We start from the raw sequence: 21662 nt of genomic DNA, 5'->3' as shown, positions 1-21662 counted from the left end.
AGAAAGCCACTATGGGGCAAAAGTGCCCAAGGTTAGTCACTAAGTAAAACAAGGCTTAGGGAGAAAAGCCACCTCCACAGGACAGAAGCCTCTGAGAATAGAGGGACAAAGCCACTATGGGGCAAAAGTGCCCAAGGTTAGCTAGTAGAAAGGTGCCTTGTTAGCCTGGAGGCAGCGCGCTCCAGCAATCTTACACTTTGGAGAGAACAGCTACGTGGCTGTATCGCCCACAGAGAAACACTGTCCATCTGGCATCTGGTGCCAATATATCACTGTGCTTTAATCTCAACTTCTACCGTCACTTGCCCCCCAAACCCTTTGCTTCTTACAAATTAATGGTCACTATCTTATTGTTTGTTTCTGCACATTCACCATGTATGTAAAACCTTGAGAGATCAATACATACAGAGGCAAAACCCCTGTTTGGGGCTCTTGTCTCCTCCTGGACATTAGCTTCTCTCATATTCAATTCTGCATCCAATCTCTTGCTGGACAAGAGAGAGCTCCAGATTCAAAGTCTGCAACATTCCCCTGTATCATTTTTCTCTTGCTGCCTTCAAGATTTTTTCATCTTCATCTTTTAGTAGTTTGATGATATGAACCTCAGTAGAGTTTGTGTTTACCCTACTTGGGGTTAAGCTTCTTGGATCTGTAAATTAACATTTTCCACCAAATTTGGGAAGTTTCTGGCCATTAGTTCTTTAAATGCACCCCCGCCCCCTTCTTTGAGAGAGAGAGAGCAAGCACGCAAGCGCGCGCACGTGCATGCACCTGAGCATGGGAAGGGCAGAGAGAGACAGACTCTTAAGCAGGCTCCACGCCCAGTATGGAGCCTGATGCAGGGGCTTGATCTCACAACCCTGGGATCATGACCTGACCCGAAATCAAGAGTTGGATGCTTAACCAACTGAGCCACCCAGGCACCCCTCTTTAAATACTCTCTTTCTCTCTCTTTAGGACCCCAACTACATTTTGAGCTGCTTGATATTGTTTTATACTTAAATACCCTGCATTTTTTCCAGTCTTTATTCTTCAACTGACTAATTTCTTTTTAAAAAAAAAATTTTTTTTTAAACATTTATTTAGAGAGACAGAGAGAGACAGAGCATGTGCAGGGGAGGAGCAGAGAGAGGGACACACAGAATCTAAAGCAGGCTCCAGGCTCTGAGCTGTCAGCACAGAGACCGATGTGGGGCTTGAACTCACGAATCACGAGATCATGACCTAGGCAGAAGTTGGACCTTAACCAACTGAGCCACCCAGGCGCCCCTCCAACTGAATAATTTCTATTGATCTATCTTCAACTTGATCCTTCCACCTCTCAATTCAATTCTGCTAGGCCTACCTAGTGACATTTTCATTTCAGTTATTGTACTTTTCAGTTTTTGAATTTGTTTTCTTTTTAAAATACAGTTTCCATTTCTCTTTTGGGATGCTTTATCTGTTCACTGATATTATGTTCTCCTTCATTTCTTAGAATTCATAATAGATTTCACAAAAAGACTTAAAGGCTATTATTTGGGCCCACTTGAAGTTAAGTGTCTTATTATCTGCTTTTTATCTTGAACATAGATTGCTTGGTCCCATTTCTTTGTATGTTGAGTAAGTTTTGGCTGAAAACTTAACACTGCAGATAGTATGTTGCAGTAACTTGGGAATCTATCACCCCCCTCCCCCGAGAACTCTTTTTTTTTTTTTTTTTTTTTGGTTGGTTGTTGTTCTGTTAAGCAGTTAGCTTACCTGGGCTCAAACTGTGAAGCCATCATACCTACTGCATGCAGCAACTACTATCTTTGCTTAGTTTTTCAGCATCCAGATGCTCTCTTTGTAGCTGACTCTGGTGGTCTCTGCTGAGCCTGAGCAGGTTAATTAGTGGTTGACAAAGAATCTGAACAGATTTTATATTTTAAGGCCTATCCTTTCTCTGGTCCCTTTGTTTCTAGGGGTTCCTCTAAAATTTCTAATTGCACCTTGCCAGTCCTGAGTTCTACCTTGTGACACCTTAAACCAGTTAAGAATTTCACTTTCTGTCATTCAAGCTGTGTGCCCATCTTACACACAGTTCAGGCAATGCACGCAGCCAAAGGCACCATACACCTGCAGATCACATTAAGAGGGAATTACGTCTTTCAAGGGTAGACCCCCTTCTAGTTTCTCCCTACTTTTTCTCAGACTCTCTGGTATCTACTCCGCAAATGTATTGTTTAGTGATGAGGCAGGGACTTGGATAGTTTATACCTCGATTCTATTATCTTAGTACTTCTACATGTCTCTTGCCTCCAAAATTTCACTTCCAAGTTCAAACCAGAGTAATTGGAAATTTATCAGTCTGAGTGGATGCTAAGATAGTGGGCAGTGGCTGAAGAGCAACCCCGAGCAAGAAAGCCACAAAACGTGAGGTAACGTGATACTCTTCAAAATTTTTACCTCTGTTCGTTTTCCAGTGTCTTTGAATAATATCTTTTATGATTTTTTTCTAGTTTTTATGATTCTCTATAGAAGGATTTATGTAAACTCTTTGCAGTACCATGGTTTGAAGGCAGTTGTGGCTGGTGCTGAAATTTCACCAGTGAATGTATTTTTTCCCCTATCTCTACAAGTTTTCAAGAGAGCCTAAAAAAAAAATAAATAAATAAATAAACCAACTCAAGAGTATAGGTTAAGATTTTTTCTTTATAGTAATAGCTTGCATTAAACTTTTACATATTATAATACTCTAGTTTTTTTTTAGTCACAAACAGAAAAATTAGAAATTCAGAATTTGTGGTTGGAAAGGGATCCTAGAGACCCTTTAGCCAACCCTGTCATTTTCCAAATGAGGAAACTAAGTCTAGCATTTGCTCAAGATCACTTAGCATGTTTACTGTAAAGTGACTGGCTCAAATTCTTTTCATTATACTATGGGAGAGTTGCATAGCTGTATTTTCTATCTTCCACAAAACCACAATTTCAAAGTCGTATTAATACTGTTTGTGAGTACAGACTATAATTTAGCTATATCCTAGATTACCAAAACAAAAACTTTGACATCTAAGTCAAAAGAAAAAGAAAATAACAGATCACTTAATTCTTTTAACCTGAAAAAAGCTGAAAGCTTTGATCACTAAACCAGCGTGTTCATACTAATTGAAGTAGGTTTAAAAAAAATTATTTTTGAAGTTTATTTATTTATTTTGAGGGAGACATCAAGCAGGGTAGGGGCAGAGAGACACAGAAAGAGAGAGGGAAGGAGGGAGGGAGGGAGAGAGAGAGAGAGAGAGAGAGAGAGAGAGAGAGAGAATCCCAAGCAGGCTCCGCACTGTCAGCAGAGCCTGATGAGGGGCTCGAACCCACGAAATGTGAGATCATGACCTGAGCTGAAATCAAGAGTCATATGCTTAAACAACTGAACCACCCAGGCACCCCTGAACTAGGTTTTTGATGAATGTTTTCCAAATACTATAAATCTCATCTTCTCTTTAGTGTTCCCAGGGAGAACACAGTGTGCCTCTTTCCTACCCCCATTTTTAACCATTAATTCTTTTGTACATAACAGATGTTATATTTCTTGTAGGTCATCTCACTATGGCTCTCTGCTGGTAAATTAAAAGATGGTTTTCTGGTCACTACTCCTGCCCAACTAGGAGTATTTGTGAAAACAATGTTTCTAGTATGAATCCCAAGGGCCCCAGTGTTGTCATGTTAGCTTATTTGCCCTGATAGCTCCACTGCGGTGATAATTAGGCCAAGTTAGGAGGCTGACTCTTCTGAGAGCCACTCAAATTAATAAGATCTACTAGAGGATCACAAACCATCCCAGATTCTGACTAGACAAAACCTGTAGGGGTACATGTAGGGATCAGGGTCAATTCCTAACCATGACTTATGATGAAATGGCTTAAAAGTACACATCCAAGGAAAAGGTGTCAAAGATGGTAATGTAGGAAGACCCTGAACTCACCTCCTCCACTGACACCCCAAATCTAAGCTATTTATAGAGCAATTCCTCCTGAAGAATAACTGAGGGCTGGGGTGCCTGGGTGGCTCAGTCAGTACGTGTCTGATTCTTGATTTTGACTCAAGGTCATGCTCTCAAGGTTTGTGAGTTCAAGCTGACAGTGCAGAGCCTGCTTGGGATTCTCTCTCTGCCCCTCCCCAGATCTCTCTCTCTCTCTCTCTCTCTCCCTCAAAATAAATAAATAAACATTAAAAAAAAAAATGACTGAGGGCTGACTGAACAGCTTCTGCACAACAAAAGGCAGACAGACCACAGAGAATGGCAAAATAGTGGAGACTCGGTATTAAAGGGAACCTCCTCCTCCCTCCCCCCGCCAATGCTGTACAATGCAGGGGGCGCAGGGGAGAGGAATTGTACTGAGGGACCATGAACAGATTTGTCTGGCCTGAGGCACAGAAAAAAAGGCATGGTTTACAAGAACGACTTGAATATAAAGGAACCAGCTCTACAAGCCTACCAGACAGCTGGGGAGCTGCTGGAACTCTCTCTAGCTGGCCAGGGCTGGCAGGTACCACAGTTTATGTTCCCCCTCCACCTTAATAGTACAGACAGGAGCAGGATCTGAGCACCCTAGTCAGACTACCACCTCAGTGAGCCCCGAGCCCCTGGACCACATCAGTCCCAGCTGTCCCACCAAAGCAGCCCCAGAACTGTACACACTGGGGCACCCCTGGTCAGCGTTCACTACAGCTCCAGCCATCTCACCATGTGACACAGGCACAAAGCACCCTGGAACACTCTATGCTGACACCACTTCAGCTCCAGATAGCTTGCTAGGGCACCCCTAGTGCAGATCGCACTGGGACCTCCTGGCTCACGTGTGTTTCAGCTCTAGCCACTTTGCTAGGGCACCCTGTGTATGGAGCCTCTCGAGAACCTCTGGCCTGTGCCCACTTTAGCTCCAGCTGTCTTGCCAGGGCACCCCCTGAGTGGAATACCTGGGGACCCTGGCCCATTCCCCACCTCAGCTCCAGCCATCCCCCAACTGGGTGCCCCTGGAGTGGAGCATCTTGGCCTGTGCCAGCCTTGGCTCTAGCCACCCAGTCAGGGTGCTTCCTGCATGGAGTGCCCTGGGACACTGTACCTTGCACACATTTCAGCTTCAGCTATCTTGCCAGGGTGCCCTCTGCACAGAGAGGCCCAGGACCATCCTGGCCCACACCCACTTCAGCTCTAAACATCCCACCAGGGCAGACCCAGAATGGAGTGCTCCAAGGCCCCCAGCCTCTGCCAGTCAACAAAAATTACCAGTCACATACAGTCTACACAGAAGATGATGATACCCGGAGCATTTCCTCAAGTTTGGAAGTAGCTGTTTCACCAAATTCGTAGAATAAAAACAGAAAGGCAAAATGAGGAGGCAGAGGAAGATGTTCCAAACTAAAGAGTAGGACAAAACCTCAGAAAAAGAACCAAATGAAATGGAGATAAGCAACATGCCTGATAAAGAGTTTAAAGTAATGATCATAAAGATGCTCATGAAACTGGAGAGAAGGGTAAGAAGCCAGTGAGAACTTCAACAAAAAGACAGAAAATATAAAAAGAGCCAATCAGAGTTGAGGAATACAATAACTGAAAAGGAAAATACACTAGAGGGAATCAACAGATTAGTGGATACAGAAGAATGGATTAGTGATCTAGAAGAAGGGTAATGGGAACTACCTAAGCTGAACAGCAAAAAGAAAAAAGAACTAAAAAAAAATAAGACTAAGGGTTCTTTTGTATCACATCAAGCAAGTAAACATTAACATTATAGGGATCCTAGAAGAGAAAGAAAGGGGCAGAAAACTTATTTGAAGAAATAACAGAAACCTTCCTAGCCTGGGGACGGAAATAGACATCCAGGTCTAGGAAGCAAAGAGTTCCAAACAAGATGAACCCAAGGAGGTCATACCAAGATACATCGTAATTAAAATGTCAAATGTCAAAATCTTAAAAGCAGCAAGAAGCAAATAGTTACATACAAGAGAAACCCCATAAGGCTATCAGCTGATTTTTCAGCAGAAACTGCAGAACAAAAAGGAATGGTAACATATATTCAAAGTGCTGAAAGGAAAAAAACCTACATCCAAGCATACTCTACCCAGCAATGTTATCATTCAGAATTGAAGGAGAGTTTGTCCCAGACATCCAAAACTTAAAGGAGTTCATCACCACTAAACAGGCCTTAGAAGAGATGTTACAGGGACTTCCTTAAGTGAAAAGAAAAGGCCATAAGTAGAAGAAAACAATGAATATAAAGATGTAAAATATGACAACATATATATATATATAATGGGGGGAGGGGAGTGAAAAAAGTTCTTTCAGAATGTGTTTGATCTTAGGTGACTATCAGCTTAATATACACTGTTTCATACTTAGGATGTTATATCTGAACCTCATGGTAACCATAAACAAATATGTATAATAGATACACAAAAAATAAAGAGGAAGAAAGCCAAGCATACACTAGAGAAAGTCATCAATTGCAAGACAAGACAGCAAGAGAAGAAAAAAGGAACAGAAGCACTACAAAAACAATCAGAAAACAATGAACAAAATGGTAATAAGTACAGACCTATCAATGATTAAATATAAACAGTCTAAATGCTCCAATCAAACAACTTAGAATGACCGAACGGATAAAAAAACAAGACCCATCTGTATGCTGCCTACCACAGACTCACTTCAGACCCAAAGACACACACAGACTGAAAATGAAGGGCTTAGAAAACCTATTCCATGCAGATGAAAGCGGGGGTGAGAGGTGGGGAAGCCAGGGTAGCAGTACTTACATCAAACACAATAGACTTTAAAACAAAGACTTTATTCATTTATTACTTAAAAAATTTTTTTTAAATGTTTACTTATTTTTTGAGAGAGAGAGAGAGAGGAGAGAGAGAGACAGAGCACAAGGTGGGGAGGGGCAGAGAGAGAGGGAGACACAGAATCCGAAGTAGGCTCCAAGCTCTGAGCCATCAGCACAGAGCGTGACGTGGGGCTCGAGCCCACAAACTGTGAGATCATGACCTGAGCTGAAGTTGGTCACTCAACCAACTGAGCCACCCAGGTGCCCCTAAAACAAAGACTTTAACAAGAGACACAAAAGGGCATTACATAAAGATAAAGAAAGCAGTCCAATAAGAGGACCGAACAACTGTAAACATCTTTTCATGCAACCGCTGAATCATCCAAATACATAAAGCAAATGTTAAGAACATAAATGGAAAAACTGACAGTAATACAGTAATAGTTGAAAACTTTAACATCACACTTACATCAATGCATGAATGGAATATCCAGGCAGAAAAATCAGTAAGGAAACTGGATTTTTTTTAAAGGAAACTTCATCTTTGAATGACACATTAGCCCAGATGGACTTAAAAGATATATACAGGACATTACATCCCAAAACAACTGAATACACATGGAACATTCTCCAGGACAGATCATATGCTGGCCACAAAACAAGTCTCAATAAATTTTAAAACACTGAAATCATATCATGCATCTTTTCTGACTACAATGGTATGAAACAAGATATCCATCACAAGAAAGCAACTGGAAAAAACACAAACACATGGAGGCTAAACATGCTACCAGGCAAACCAACAGGTCAGTTAAGAAATCAAAGAGGAAATTAAAAATACATGGAGACAAATGAAAGTGGAGAAACAATCATCCAAAATCTTTCGCATACAGCAAAAGCAGTTCTAAGGGGGACACTTACAGCAACACAGGCCTACATCAAGGAATCAGAAACATCTCAAACAATTTAGTTTTACACCTAAATTAGGAACCAGAGAAAGAACAAACAAAGCTCAAGGTTAGAAGGAAAAAAACAATAAAGATCAGGCAGAAATTATAAATGAAATAGACTCTAAAAACAAGTAGAAAGATCAATGAAATCAGGAATTGGTTCTTTGAAAAGGTAACAAAATTGACAAAACTTTAGCCAGATTCATTATGAAAAAGAGACAGGACCCAAATAAATAGAACCAGAAATAAAAATGAAACAACTGACACCACAGAAATACAAAGGATTGTAAAAGACTACCACAAAAATTTATATGTCAACAAACTAGACAACCTAGACGAAATGGATGAATTCCTAGAAACATAGAATCTTCTGAAATTGAATCAGGAAGAAATAGGATATCTCTGAACAGACCAGCTACTAGTAACAAAATTGAATCAGTAATCAAAAAACTCCCAATAAACAAAAGTCCAAGACCAGAAGGAATTACAGGTGAATTCTACCAAACATTTAAAGAAGAGTTAATATTGGGGCTCCTGGGTGGCTCAGTTGGTTAAGCTTCCGACTTCGGCTCAGGTCATGATCTCACCCTCTGTGAGTTCGAGCCCCGCGTCAGGCTCTGTGCTGACAGCTCAGAGCCTGGAGCCTGCTTCGGATTCTGTGTCTCCCTCTCTCTCTAACCCTCCCCCGCTCATGCTCTGTCTCTCTCTGTCTCAAAAATAAAATAAAACATTAAAAAAAAAATTAAAAAAAAAAAAAGAAGACTTAATACTTATTCTCCTCAAACCACCCCCGAAAAAAGAGAAAGGCTTCCAAATTCATTCTACGCGGCCAGCTTTACCGATACCAAATCCATCCAAAGACACTACAAAAAAAACTACAATACCCTTGATGAACATAGATACAAAAATCCTCAACAAAATATTAGCAAACTGAATTCAATAGCACTTTAAAAGGATCATTCAGCACGATCCAAGTGAGTTTTACTCCAGGGATGCAAGGATGGTTCAATATTGACACATCACACATTAATGTGACACATCACATTAACAAAACAAAGGATAAAAATCATATAATCACCTCAATAGATACAGAAAAATCATTTGACAAAATTCAACACTGGATCATAAAAACTCTCAACAAAGTAGATTCAGAAGGAACATATCTCAACATAAAAGGGACATATATGAAAAACCCACAGCTATCGTCATACTCAATGATGAAAATCAGTTTTTCCTCTAACATCAGGAAAAAAGAATGTCCACTCTTACCACTTTTATTCAACACAGTACTGTAAGTCCTAGTTGCAACAATCAGACAAGAAATAAAAGGCATCCAAATTCATAAGAAAGAAGTAAAACTGAAACTAATTGTAGAAAGAGAAATTTGGAAAACAATCCCATTTACAACTGCACCAAAAATAATAAAATACCTAGGAAGTAAAAAACTTGTACACTGAAAACTATAAAGTATTGATCAAAGACACTGCAGCTAACAAATGAATGGAAAGACAGACCACGTTCATGGATTGCAAGAATTTATATTATGAAAATGTCCATACTATCCAAAGCAATCTACAGATTGAATACAATCCCCATCAAAATACCAACAGCCTTTTTCACAGAACTAGAAAAAATAATACTAAAATTTGTATGGAACCACAAAAGACTCTAGAGAACCAAAGGAATATTGAGAAAGAAGAACAAAACTGGAGGTATCACTAACCTGGAGTTAAAGATATACTACAATGCTATAGTAATCAAAGTAGTATGGATCAGTGGAACAGAATAGAAAGCCCGGAAATAAATCCATACCTATACAACAATCTACAACAAAGGAGGCAAGAATATACAATGGGAAAAAAAGTCCTTTCAATAAAAGGTGCTGGGAAAACCGCACAGCTACACGCAAAGAATGAAACTGGACCACTTTGTCACACTATATATAAAAATAAACTCAAAATGGATTAAGAACTAAATGTGAGACCTGAAACCACAAAATTCCTAGAAGAAAACACAGGTGGTAATCTCTTGGATATTAATCTTAGAAATATTTTTCTGGATATGACTTCTCTGTTGAGGGAAACAAAAGCAAAAAGAAACTATTGGGACAGCAAATAAAAAGCTTTTGCACAGCGAAAAAAACCATTAATAAAATAAAAAGACAACCTATTGAATGGTAGAAGCTACTTGCAAATGATGTATCCAATAAGAGGTTAGTATCCAAAATATATAAAGAACTTATACAACTCAACATCAAAAAGGCAGTCTGATTAAAAATGGGCAGAGGACCTGAATAGACATTTTTCTAAAGACGACATACAGATGGATAGCAGACACACGAAAAGATGCTTAACATCACCAATCAGGTAAATGCAAATCAAAATCACAATGACATATCACCTCACACCAGTCAGAATGGATAAAATAAGAATTAACAAGTGTTGGCAAGGGTGTGGAGGTAAAGGGAACCCTTGTGCACCGTGGGCAGGAATGTAAACTGGTACAACTGTGGAAAACGGTACGGAGGTTCCTCAAAAAATTAAAAACAGAACTATAGAACTACCATAGGATCCAGTAATTCAACTACTGGGTATTTATCCAAAGAAAAAAAAACACAATAATTTCAAAGCTACATGTACCCCTAGGTTTACTACAGCATTACTTATAATAGCCAAGATACGGAAGCAACCTAAATGTTGGGCGCGTGCGCACACATGCACACACAGAGACTATTACACGGCCAAAAAAAAAAAAAAAAAAAAAAAAAAAAAAAGGATGATACCTTGCCATCTGCAACAACATGGATGAATACAGAAGTTATTATGCCAAGGCAGACAGAAAGATATCATATGATTTCACTTATATGTGGAATCTAAAAATAAACACAAAACAGGAACACTCAAATACGCAGAAATGATGGTTGGCAGAGGGGAAGGTGGTGAGGGATTCATTTATCTCTACATGAATAAAATATAGTAAAAAGGAGAACAATCATGGGAATCAAGATAGTATTATTCCTTTATAATTATCTTTCGATACTGAATAATGTTGCTCTTACTGTTATATTTTTTAAATCTACATTCATATTCATTCATGTAAAATAAACTGTATAAAATTATAAAATGTGGACAAAACCCAGAGAACAAATGTATATCCATGTGTATCTACTTTCAATACCCTCGGACAGATGTACAGAAATGGAGACAAATAATTAGCTGGTAAATCTCATCCTCTTTATCATTGTAAAGTCTGTTGTCATCTCTTCCATTAAAGCCTTCTTTGACTTTGACTTGATGGGTCTTACTATAGAAAAATGTTGAAGGACGAAACACGAAATGCAGAAACACTCATGCAGTTTAAAACCTCTATGGGGCGCCTGGGTGGCGCAGTCGGTTAAGCGTCCGACTTCACCCAGGTCACGATCTCACGGTCTGTGAGTTTGAGCCCCGCGTCGGGCTCTGGGCTGATGGCTCAGAGCCTGGAGCCTGTTTCCGATTCTGTGTCTCCCTCTCTCTCTGCCCCTCCCCCATTCATGCTCTGTCTCTCTCTGTCCCAAAAATAAATAAACATTGAAAAAAAAAAAATTTAAAACCTCTATGTCACAGTTTTTATTTGGGTAACAGGACTTTAATAAAGACAGACTAAGTAGCTTAATGAAGACAATAACTTACTATCTTGTTCCTCATTCTATCTCTATGACCGTTCAGCAATTAGCAAAGTGCCTAGCAGAAACTGGGCTTCTTATATTGAGAGAATGAAAATACATGAATGCATAAATGAAGACAAAGCACTAAAACCTAATGACTGTCCTCCGAGACTATTAATAAGTTCAATAGTTTTCCTTAGCTATGTATGGTTCACTGTTCTAGAGTTCTACATGTCAACTCATTCTTATTATTTCCATTTTACAGTTGAGGAAACCAAGACATGAAGTAACGCTCAAGGCCACACTGTGAACTCTACGGCAAGGATTCAAATTCAGAAAGTCTGAGTCTAGAGCCTAGGCTTTAACCCACCGTGATACAGATTTCTAGAAATGCCACTTTAAAAACACACACTGTAAGTCTACTTCTTAAAAATGACAAAAAGGACAACAGCTAGAAGACTTGAAGGATTTTTCAAAGTAGTTGGAGAAAAGGAAGTTGAAAAGATTGAAATCAGGCATGCAGATTTTGTAAAAATGTAGGACAACAGACTTTTAAAGCATCCAATCAATGTAGAATACCTTCAACTACAGAAGTTATTCTAACAACTTATCTCAAGAGAATTAAAGTCAGGAAATAAGTGGAATTTGAAAATTTCATTCACACAAGACTAAACATTAAGTCTTTTTGTTTTTTTAAGTTTATTTTTGAGAGTGAGCGAGTTGAGGAGGGGCAGAGAGAGAGGGAGAGAGAGAGAATTCCAAGCAGGCTCTGCACTGTCAGTGCGTGGAGCCCAATGCGGGGCTTGAGCTCATGAACCATGAGATCACGACCTGAGCCGAAATCAGAGTAGGATGCTTAACTGACTGAGCCACCAAGGAACCTCAAAATCTTTGATGGTATCTTATTGTAAAAATGAATATGATGAAACTCCCTGTTATCAATTCACAGTCACATTTTCTTGTTGAGAAATTCTAAGAGTACATGTTTTTTAACGTTTATTTATTTACTTTTATTTTTGAGACAGAGAGAGACAGAGCATGAACGGGGGAGGGGCAGAGAGAGAGGGAGACACAGAATCGGAAGCAGGCTCCAGGCTCTGAGCCATCAGCCCAGAGCCCAACACGGGGCTTGAACCCATGGACCGCGAGATCGTGACCTGAGCTGAAGTCGGACACTTAACCGACTGAGCCACCGAGGCACCCCAAGAGTACAGGTTTTTAATGTGCTGGTATCTTACCTTTTCTTTTTGCTGATGATCATGTCCATGGTTTGGAGCAGTCGCCGTTCCAGGGCGAGGATATCTGCATCAGTCACATTTCTATAATAAGCACAAACTGTTAGCAATGTTTTGGGACCCCATCCTTGGGCATAATAAATACAAGGCCGCTGACAAACACATAAACCTCAATTGTTACCCAGTAATTGAAGGACCTCTTTCTAGAGAATATTAACATGATTATAATAAACAGAAGTCCTTTTGTTGCCATGTTTTATAGCTAATATTTTTTACAGTCTCAGGGTAGTGGAAGGTAAGTGGCTCTCTTATATAGTCTTTCTTACCTCTGATCCAATGACATTTTTTAAAAATATTTTTAATGTTTGTTTATTTTTGAGAGAGACAGACATTCATGAGCGAGGGAGGGGCAGAGAGAGAGAGGGAGACAGAGAATCTGAAGCAGGCTCCAGGCTCCGAGCTGTCAGCACAGAGACTGACATGGGGCTTGAACTTGGGAACGGCGAGATCATGACCTGAGCTGATGTCAGAAGCCCAACCGACCAAGCCACCCAGGTGCCCCTGATCCAGTGACATTTATGAGGTATCCGTAAGCACGCCTGCAGCTTGGCAAAGCTTTGTGCAAGGGCAGTCTTGTAGCCAATGAGGTTTATCCGAGGCACAATTAGTGCTACTTTTGGGAGGAAGCGATTGACTGAAGTTGGGATTAGCTTGCACTGCTGTCCACAAGAAATGTGCCTTTAAGAGGAGGTAGAGGGTCTGAGTGAAACAACCATTTTAAAAATAAGTGAATGTAGGACAAATAAGGACAAACAATATAAGTGATAAGACTTATTCAGGAAGACTCCTAGGATAATGCCCATAAGGGCAGAGGGAAAGAATAAAAAGTCCGTGTCACAGATCTAATACTTAAGTATTAATGATGGCAGCATGATATCACGTACGTATGCATGAAGTCATAGGAAGAAAGAAAAGAGACGAAGTTCTCTTTACCTGAGGAAGTAGGACATGTACGTGTATGGGCAGTTGACAGCACCAAATCCAGAAAGAAGAGCCATGAGAGTCACACCGATCACACCTACCCGGCTGATGAGCTGTTCTATGGACAAAATCCCTAAAAACATCAAAGCACCTTAATGTCAGCTGATAAAGATCAAATGTACTGTGAGAGGAAACATCACGAAAAACATCAACTGTTACATACAGCTCATGTAAGCCAAATTTTAATTATCAATATGTATATCTTCCATAATAAATGTATAAAAGTCTGTTGATTTTCGTCATATCTCACATGCTTCTAGAATCATCTCCTACTGGGTGATGGTAATAGTAATAATTATAAGTAACACTCACTGATTGCTTACTCAAGGTAGTGTGAACACTAACAGAGCAATGCACTTTCAGTAAAAGCTTTGGTAAAAAAAAAAATATATGTATCAGCAAAGTAAGTCTGCTGGAGATTTACTTTGCAAAGTAACACTTTGCACTATAGTTACTGTCAATATATGTATATATGTGTATATATATATATATATATATATATATATACACACATATATACATATATATACACACACATTTCCCCCTTAGGTCATAAGCTCTTTAGGTCTCAGGAGCTTATGTTTTATTCATTTGTGCCAATAAACAGATAAGGCATCTAACAAACGGGCTGAATTTATACGTGAATGAGTACTTCAAACGCAAATATGTGAGTTTTTGATGATCAGTTGCATTCTAATTATCAACTGTTTCCTATGATTTGAGAATGCTGAAAGTCTGTAGGTAAAATAAATGCTGTTGAGATCTTGGATAAATGAGAGAAGGCAATGCTGAAGAACAAGCCAGGAAGTTTGGAAGCACCCGACAAAACTAGCTTTGTTTTTACTCCTGTTTCTAGGATGGGATCCACTTCAGCATTATCTACCCCTATGGCCTAACACCAGAGCTGCCATGCAGGAATTCTGTTGGCTTTGGAACTGAAATTCCAATAATCATGTTCTCTTGCTCTTGTGTTTCCACTACACCACTTTAGAGCTCTTTGTGACCTCTGGTCTCTTGTCCTTTGCTTCCCCCTACCTTCCATTTCCTTCTTCACTGAGCCTGACCTCCAAGCTTGCTTGCTTTAACTTCTCTCACTAGGACTCTGTCCCCACTGTCCTTCTGAAGTGCTGATCCTGAAAACTCCCAATCCTGGATCAATCTGACACTCGGTCTTCCCTGTGCCCGTGCCTGAGATGCTAAAACTGCTAAAACGCGTCCCGACGTTGGTGCCATTACAGATTTAGGTCTCCAGTCTTAACATGGCTTACACTACTACTGAGGGATCCTTTTCTTGCCCTTGGTCAACCATCTCTCCCCACCCCCCTTAGCAGATAATCTTTAATCCATTTTCTCAATCCTTGTTCTCCTTAGACAATGCCCTCATTACAGAAGTTATTTGTTATACCACCTTCACTCTACTATATTCACATCTGCAATCATCCTCCCATCTTGTCCCCCTCAAACAAGACAGTGTCCAAAGCTAAGACTTCTCTATGTGCTTTGATCTTATTCCCTTTCTACCTCCTCCAGAATCCTGTTCCATCTCCTGTCATCTCTCTCATCTTCAATCTTTCCTTCTTTGCTGGTTCTTTCCCTGCAGTTTCAAGTCTCTTTCCTAAGGAAGGTTAAGGCCTTGAGTTTACCTCTAGTTACCAATCCTCTATTTTTCCTTTAATGGCCACGCTTTTTGAAAGGAGTTTACACTTCCTATTACCTCTTCTTCACTTCCACTTATTCCTCAACTGGCTGCAATTCAGCTTTCATTCCATTCTCCTACCCTAAAGGAAACTGCTTTCACTAATAATTGTAATGGCAATAAAAAATTGGCAACATTCATCAAGCACCTGTTATGCGCCAGGCACCGTGGAAGCATTCTACTTGTATTAATTCATTTGCTCCTCATTACAGCTCTATGAGGCAAACAGTATCGAAAACCTCATTTTACAGATAAGGAAATGGAAGCACTGAGGAGGTAAATTTTGTCAAGGCCACACAGCTAGCAAGAGGCAGAGTCAGGCTTCAAACCCAAGCCGTGTAGCTCCACAGCCTATGCTCTTAACCATTACTATAATATGGTCATGAATTTTCTTCTGGTTGCAAAACCCAATGACATTTCCAATCCTGCCTTTATTTGATCTTTTATGACACTGAATCATTGCTACTTAAAATTATTTTCCTTTCTTGGCTTTCATACCATTTCCCTCAGTTATCCCTTTTACCTCTCTCGTATTTTCTTGGTCTTTCTCTGTTCATAATGGGCCAAAATAATCTTTCATTTCAGTCTATACATTTTTCCATGGGTGGTACTGCGCTTTTCCCCAGATTCATCTCACGACATTTAGCTGATGGTGCCTGAGTTTTTTAGATTCCTGGAGTTATCTCCCTGAGGACTCCTAAATCCATTCTTTGTCCTAAATTGCTGACCTCGTGTATCCAACTGCCTACTGAACATCACTTTGGATGTGCACAGGCACTTCAAATTCAACATACCTCAAGTTCAACTTATCTTCCCCTTTCTGCATTACTTATCCTAGAAAATGACATCATCAAGTATCTAGTCACCATGACAGAAAAATCTACACCAGTAGTTTCCATTCTGTCTCTTACTCTCCAATGACTCCACCAGGCTTTTTTACCTCAGGGCGTTACACGATGTCTCTGGCACCTTCTTGCTGGGTCTACCTTTGTCTTGTCCTTTAAATCTCAGTTTAAATAATTCCTCAGAAAAGCTGACTCTAACCACTTACATGTAATTTGACATCTTTATTTGCATTGTTGTCTACCATAGCAACCTGTTTGCTCTTTGATAATGATCACGATCAGCAATCACTCGTTTATATATTTATTGTTTAGTCCTTCCTGCCAGAAGGTAAGTTGCTGGAGGGCAGAAGCCTAGTTAGTTTGTTCATGGTTGAATCTCCAGCACTAACAATAAACTAGGTGCTCAGAAAATATCTGTGGAATGTTAAAGGAATGACTAAATCCTCATCCAAATTCTGTTGATTCTACTTCCCACATAACTCTTTACATCCTCTATTTTTTTAATGTTTATTGATTTTTGAGAGACCGAGAGAAAGAGAGAGAGACAGAGACAGAGATGGTGTGAGCTGAGGAGGGGCAGAAGGAGGGGCAGAAAGAGAGGGAGACATAGAATCCGAAGCAGGCTCCAGGCTCTGAGCTGTCAGCAGAGCCCGATGCGGGCTTCGATCCCATGAACTGTAAGATCATGATCTGAGCCGAAGTCAGAGGCTTAACTAACTGAGCCACCCAGGTGCCCCTACATCCCCTTTATAGGAAGGAATCCTGCCTTATTGATCTTTGTTTTTCTTACTGCCTGTCACATGGAAGGTGTTCAGTAGATGTTTATTGACTATGGGTACATAATTATCATCTGGTATCATAAAAAAGTCCAAGGAATTAATATAGGTTACTAAATGTAAAAAAACTAGAAAAATGTCCCCTCTACTTTTATTCCCTTTAAGGTAGTGCCCCTTTATTAAATATCTTTTTCTGGTCTAAATTACTGTTTAGATACTACCGACTTCATCCTAGCATTTCTATGAAGTAAAGGTCAATCATTATTTGTTTTCTAGCTACTAGATGGAAAGTCTGATGGATGAAGTGACATGCACAAGGCCATCTAACTGTTGCCATTTGCTCACACAGACTCCTTTTAGCTTCATGTACTTTCTTAGCCTCTCTTACCCTTTCTCACTGTTGAATGCCTTCTACCTTTCCTAGGTACAGGCACTGCATGAAGGAGTATTTTCACGGACATCTTTTCATGATAGGCAAGGCCTGGGTCTTGCAGTCTTCTGTGGTCTCCACAACAATGAACCATACTGGTTGTTGGGGCAGTCCTGGACAAGCTCTACGATGGCAGGGTAAGCCTGGCTGCTTCCCATCCATTGCCTAAACTTTGCTTCCTATTTACTTCTCTTAGTCAAATGAATTAGACACCTGAATATTCAGACATAAAACCAAAATGCTTATTTCCTGGAGGAAATACTAAGGAAAGACTAAAAGTGAAACTCTCTCTAGCGCTTCCCCCCAGTAGCTTCTTTAGGATATCCCTATAGGATTTAGAAATAAGGACAGATGAAGATCCAAAAGATGTGGTGGTCTTCATATTCCCTCAGGCATGGTCTGGCTGTACAGGTCATGTGAACTGACTGCTCACAAGGAGAAAGCTGGAGACAGGCATCAGAGTCTCTCTGGGCTGTACGTGACCTGTGCTATCATTGTAAGCATTGGGGTCTTTTTAGAATTCTTGTCCCTCTTCGGTCTATTTGAAACCATTTATATGAGATCTGTATTATCAGGGCTTCTCTACTCCAAAATCCTTCCCTACACGGACATGTACATGTTAATCATATTAGCAAATCCTAAATTCCTACCCAGAATGTCATCTTCTTAAACTCATCTACTACCTTGGAGAGACAGAAATTGCTTTTCTCATTCAGTAATGCAATAAGCACGCATTAAACACTTTATGTGCTAGGTTTCATGCTAGACACCAGGGATGCAAAGACCAGAAAGATGGAGTTTTTGACCTCAGGCTCCTCAGGGAACTCACAAGTTAAAGAGGAAGTCAGAAAAGGTAACAAGTAATTATAATCTTTATAGGTGATACAAGTATATTGAGGTGGGAGCAATTAATACCTTGTAATGATGGCCAGAAAAATCTTAAGAGGAATGAACTGACAGGAATTCAATACTGAAAGAAAAGGCATTTTCCACAAGGAAGGTTGAGGCTGACAGAACAGCTCTAAAAACTTCAAGTAATTTGGTAGGACTGGAGACAGGCACAGAGAAAGACAGCAATAGTCAGGCCATAGAAGGTCTTGTATGCCATGCTAAGAATCTGAATGCTTTTGGTAGCCCATCCTGCTTTCCTATAAATAGTACAAACTCCCTAATACTCCATAATAAATCACTTTCTGCTTTAAACTAGTTAGATTCTGTTTTCTGCTAGAAGAACCCTGATACAATAGGAGAGTGAAATGAATAGATGTGTATTTTTTTAAAACCTCTGGTATCAAAGTGCCAGTATATTTATTATAGGTGGGCTTGCTAATCTATTTTAGATAGATTCATATATATATATATATATATTTCTGAAGTACTAGGACTTTTAGCTGAGAGACTATTGTTCATGGTTTTTAGCACAGAAATTATGGCTATATAATCTGCTCTTATATTTAAAGAGGTTTTTTTTAAGTATTTATTTATTTATTTATTTATTTATTTATTTAAGTAAGCCCTACACCCAACTTGGGGCTCAAGCTCATGACCCCAAGATCAAGAGTCACATACTCTATCCACTGAGCCAGCCAAATGCCCCTGCTCTTGTATTTGAAATGAACTTTCTTTGTGTAAGAAGAGACACTGATTCCTAGAAAGCTTTTCTTTACCTACCAATTTTGAATGTTTATGTCACCACTCTTTCCCAAAATGCATATATTCCCTAAAGACAATATTTATCATCATCTGAGCAGTGGTCATTTATCTTTTGGGTCATACACCCCTTTGGGAATCTAATAAAATATTATGGGTACTTCACCTCCAAACACACACATAAATGTTTCCCCGTACTTCTGCATACGATATCAGGAGTTTTCAAAAAAATTTTTTTTTAATGTTTTATTTATTTTTGAGATCGAGAGAGACAGAGCATGTGCAGGGGAAGGGCAGAGAGAGAGTGAGACACAGAATCCGAAGCAGGGTCCAGGCTCTGAGCTGTCAGCACAGAGCCCGATGCGGGGCTCAAACTCACAAACCACAAAATCATGATCTGAGCCGAAGTTGGACGCTTAACCGACTGAGCCACCCAGTCGCCCCATGGAGTTTTAAGTTAAAGACAAATTTTCCTACCCCTTACTCTCTTGAAGTTCATTCACCAACCTAAGGTCAAAAACTCCTACTCTAAAATCATAGAGGTAGTTTCTTTCCAAAGCCAGCACTGAGACTTCCTAGGACGAAGGGAAGTTCAGTTCAAAAGCAGATCATTTTTAGAGAAATAACTTGCTATATTTCCCATAATCAGAACTTTTTTTTTTTAATTTTTTTTAATGTTTATTTATTTTTGAGACAGAGAGAGACAGAGCATAAACGGGGGAGGGTCAGAGAGAGAGGGAGACACAGAATCTGAAGCAGGCTCCAGGCTCTGAGCTGTCAGCACAGAGCCTGACGCGGGGCTCGAACTCACGGACCGTGAGATCATGACCTGAGCCAAAGTTGGACGCTTAACCGACTGAGCCACCCAGGCGCCCCAGAACTTTTAAAAAAGTTATTGTTTTTCAAAATGAGAAAATGGTAAACAATTATTTCCCTCTCCCTGTCACATATTCACTCACCATGTTTCGGGCTGAGAATGGGAAATGGGTCTCCTAGTTTCCAGAAGAAGTACATGAAGGTCAACCACAGGAGACAGGAGAAGAGCAGTCGCTGCCTATGCACTAAGAAGGACGAGAAAGACTAAGGTTAAATGGATCCACATTAGAGAGCTTGCTCTACTTCCAGATATGGAATCATGCTAACTACGATTTGACTGGCTTGTCCACTTGGCAAAGGAATGATGGAATAATACCATTTTTAGAGAAAGCGTATTTATCGTCGCAAGAGGAATTTGGCTGAATTAAGATGTGGGTTAGGGGAGACAGAACAGTAGAAACAGAAAGATAGTTGTGGCCACACAGGTGGCTTAATTATTCATTCAACATTGATTTTATGCCTACTTTTTAAAGATGCTGGTGTGGGGCACCCCCAAACAACAGTAGTTACTGAGAGTAATACAGAAATGAAACTCTCCACAGCCTCAGTCCCCACGAATCCTTGTCTCAATCAACGTGCTGACATGAGCAGGTAAAATACTCACGTTTACAAATACTCACATAGTCGGATGTTGCTCACAATAAAATAGCCAATGTAAAAAGGCACCATGAACACCAGGATCAGAAGGATTACGCACAGGTTCATTTTCCAGTGAAAATAACGGGAACTGAAATGAGTATCAAAGAATATGGCTAAGAGGGGAAGGAGGCAGCAACTTCCACTCTCTTTAGTCTTCCGAAAGATCTCTTGCTCTTTGAACTCAATAGCAGATATATCCCATCCAATTAGTCCAGTAGGCTGTTACGGTCTGCTTGTTTATAGAGGTTAAAGAATAGATTATAAAGTTCTGAAAGGATATATGACCATCCTAACTTCCTAAGAATTTTACCTATTCAAATGAGAATGTTAATGCTCTAGTTATATTCATAGGCAGTGTATAATAACCTATTAACATATACTATCACTGGTAGAATGGCTATTGTTTCTCTTACCACTGGGAGGCTCATAAGAATTAAGAGAAAATAAATATTAATGGCAATATGTGCTAGAAAGACATAAACATTTCTTACGTATCTTCAATATAAATAAACATTTGATTTTCATGACTACTTTAATGCTCATAAACTGTATTTTATTAACTGACTAAAATATTTTTAGGACTTTTCTAATGTCATGCCTTTTATTCCCATGACTTACACATTCCATAATCAGAAGCCTGTATCTCCCACTCCCCTTCACCCATTTTGCCCAATCCTCTACTGTGGACATTTAAAAAAAAATTTTTTTTTTTTCAACGTTTATTTATTTTTGGGACAGAGAGAGACAGAGCATGAACGGGGGAGGGGCAGAGAGAGAGGGAGACACAGAATCGGAAACAGGCTCCAGGCTCCGAGCCATCAGCCCAGAGCCCGACGCGGGGCTCGAACTCACGGACCGCGAGATCGTGACCTGGCTGAAGTCGGACGCTTAACCGACTGCGCCACCCAGGCGCCCCTGGACATTTTTTAAATGAAAAATTTATTGAGATATAATTCACCCCTTTAAGATATAACTCACCCATTAATACTCCAATGGTTTTAGGATACTCACAGAGTTGGCAGCCATCACAACACACTTTAGAACATTTCATCACTCCAGAATGAAACTCTGTTCCCATTAGCTCTCCTTTCCT

General features: G+C 39.9%; 1 protein-coding gene and 1 pseudogene across 2 annotated transcripts in view; one reads left to right on the top strand and one right to left on the bottom strand.

Annotated features, from left to right (window-relative positions):
- The window catches only part of GPHRA (golgi pH regulator A), a 61260-nt gene that overhangs the window by 25428 nt on the left and 14170 nt on the right, over positions 1-21662 (bottom strand). Inside the window, exons 4-7 of one of the 2 annotated variants that reach the window (XM_025932871.2) lie at positions 20551-20657; positions 20014-20115; positions 13610-13730; positions 12620-12700 (exon numbers count right to left, since the gene is read on the bottom strand). In XM_025932871.2, coding sequence (XP_025788656.2) covers positions 12620-12700; positions 13610-13730; positions 20014-20115; positions 20551-20657 — 411 coding nt within the window. Of the gene's footprint in view, positions 1-12619; positions 12701-13609; positions 13731-20013; positions 20116-20534; positions 20658-21662 lie in introns of those variants that run through there. The other variant, XM_086718015.1, reaches the window with a different exon arrangement.
- LOC112849009 (U4 spliceosomal RNA) lies at positions 13230-13293 on the top strand (annotated as a pseudogene).

This window comes from Puma concolor, chromosome C1, assembly GCF_028749965.1.
Source record: "Puma concolor isolate L17-30 chromosome C1, mPumCon1.1.hap2, whole genome shotgun sequence".
Classification (NCBI taxonomy): Eukaryota; Metazoa; Chordata; class Mammalia; order Carnivora; family Felidae; genus Puma; species Puma concolor.
The sequence above is the reverse complement of the archived record's forward strand: the minus strand, read 5'-3'. Positions and strand labels throughout refer to the sequence as shown.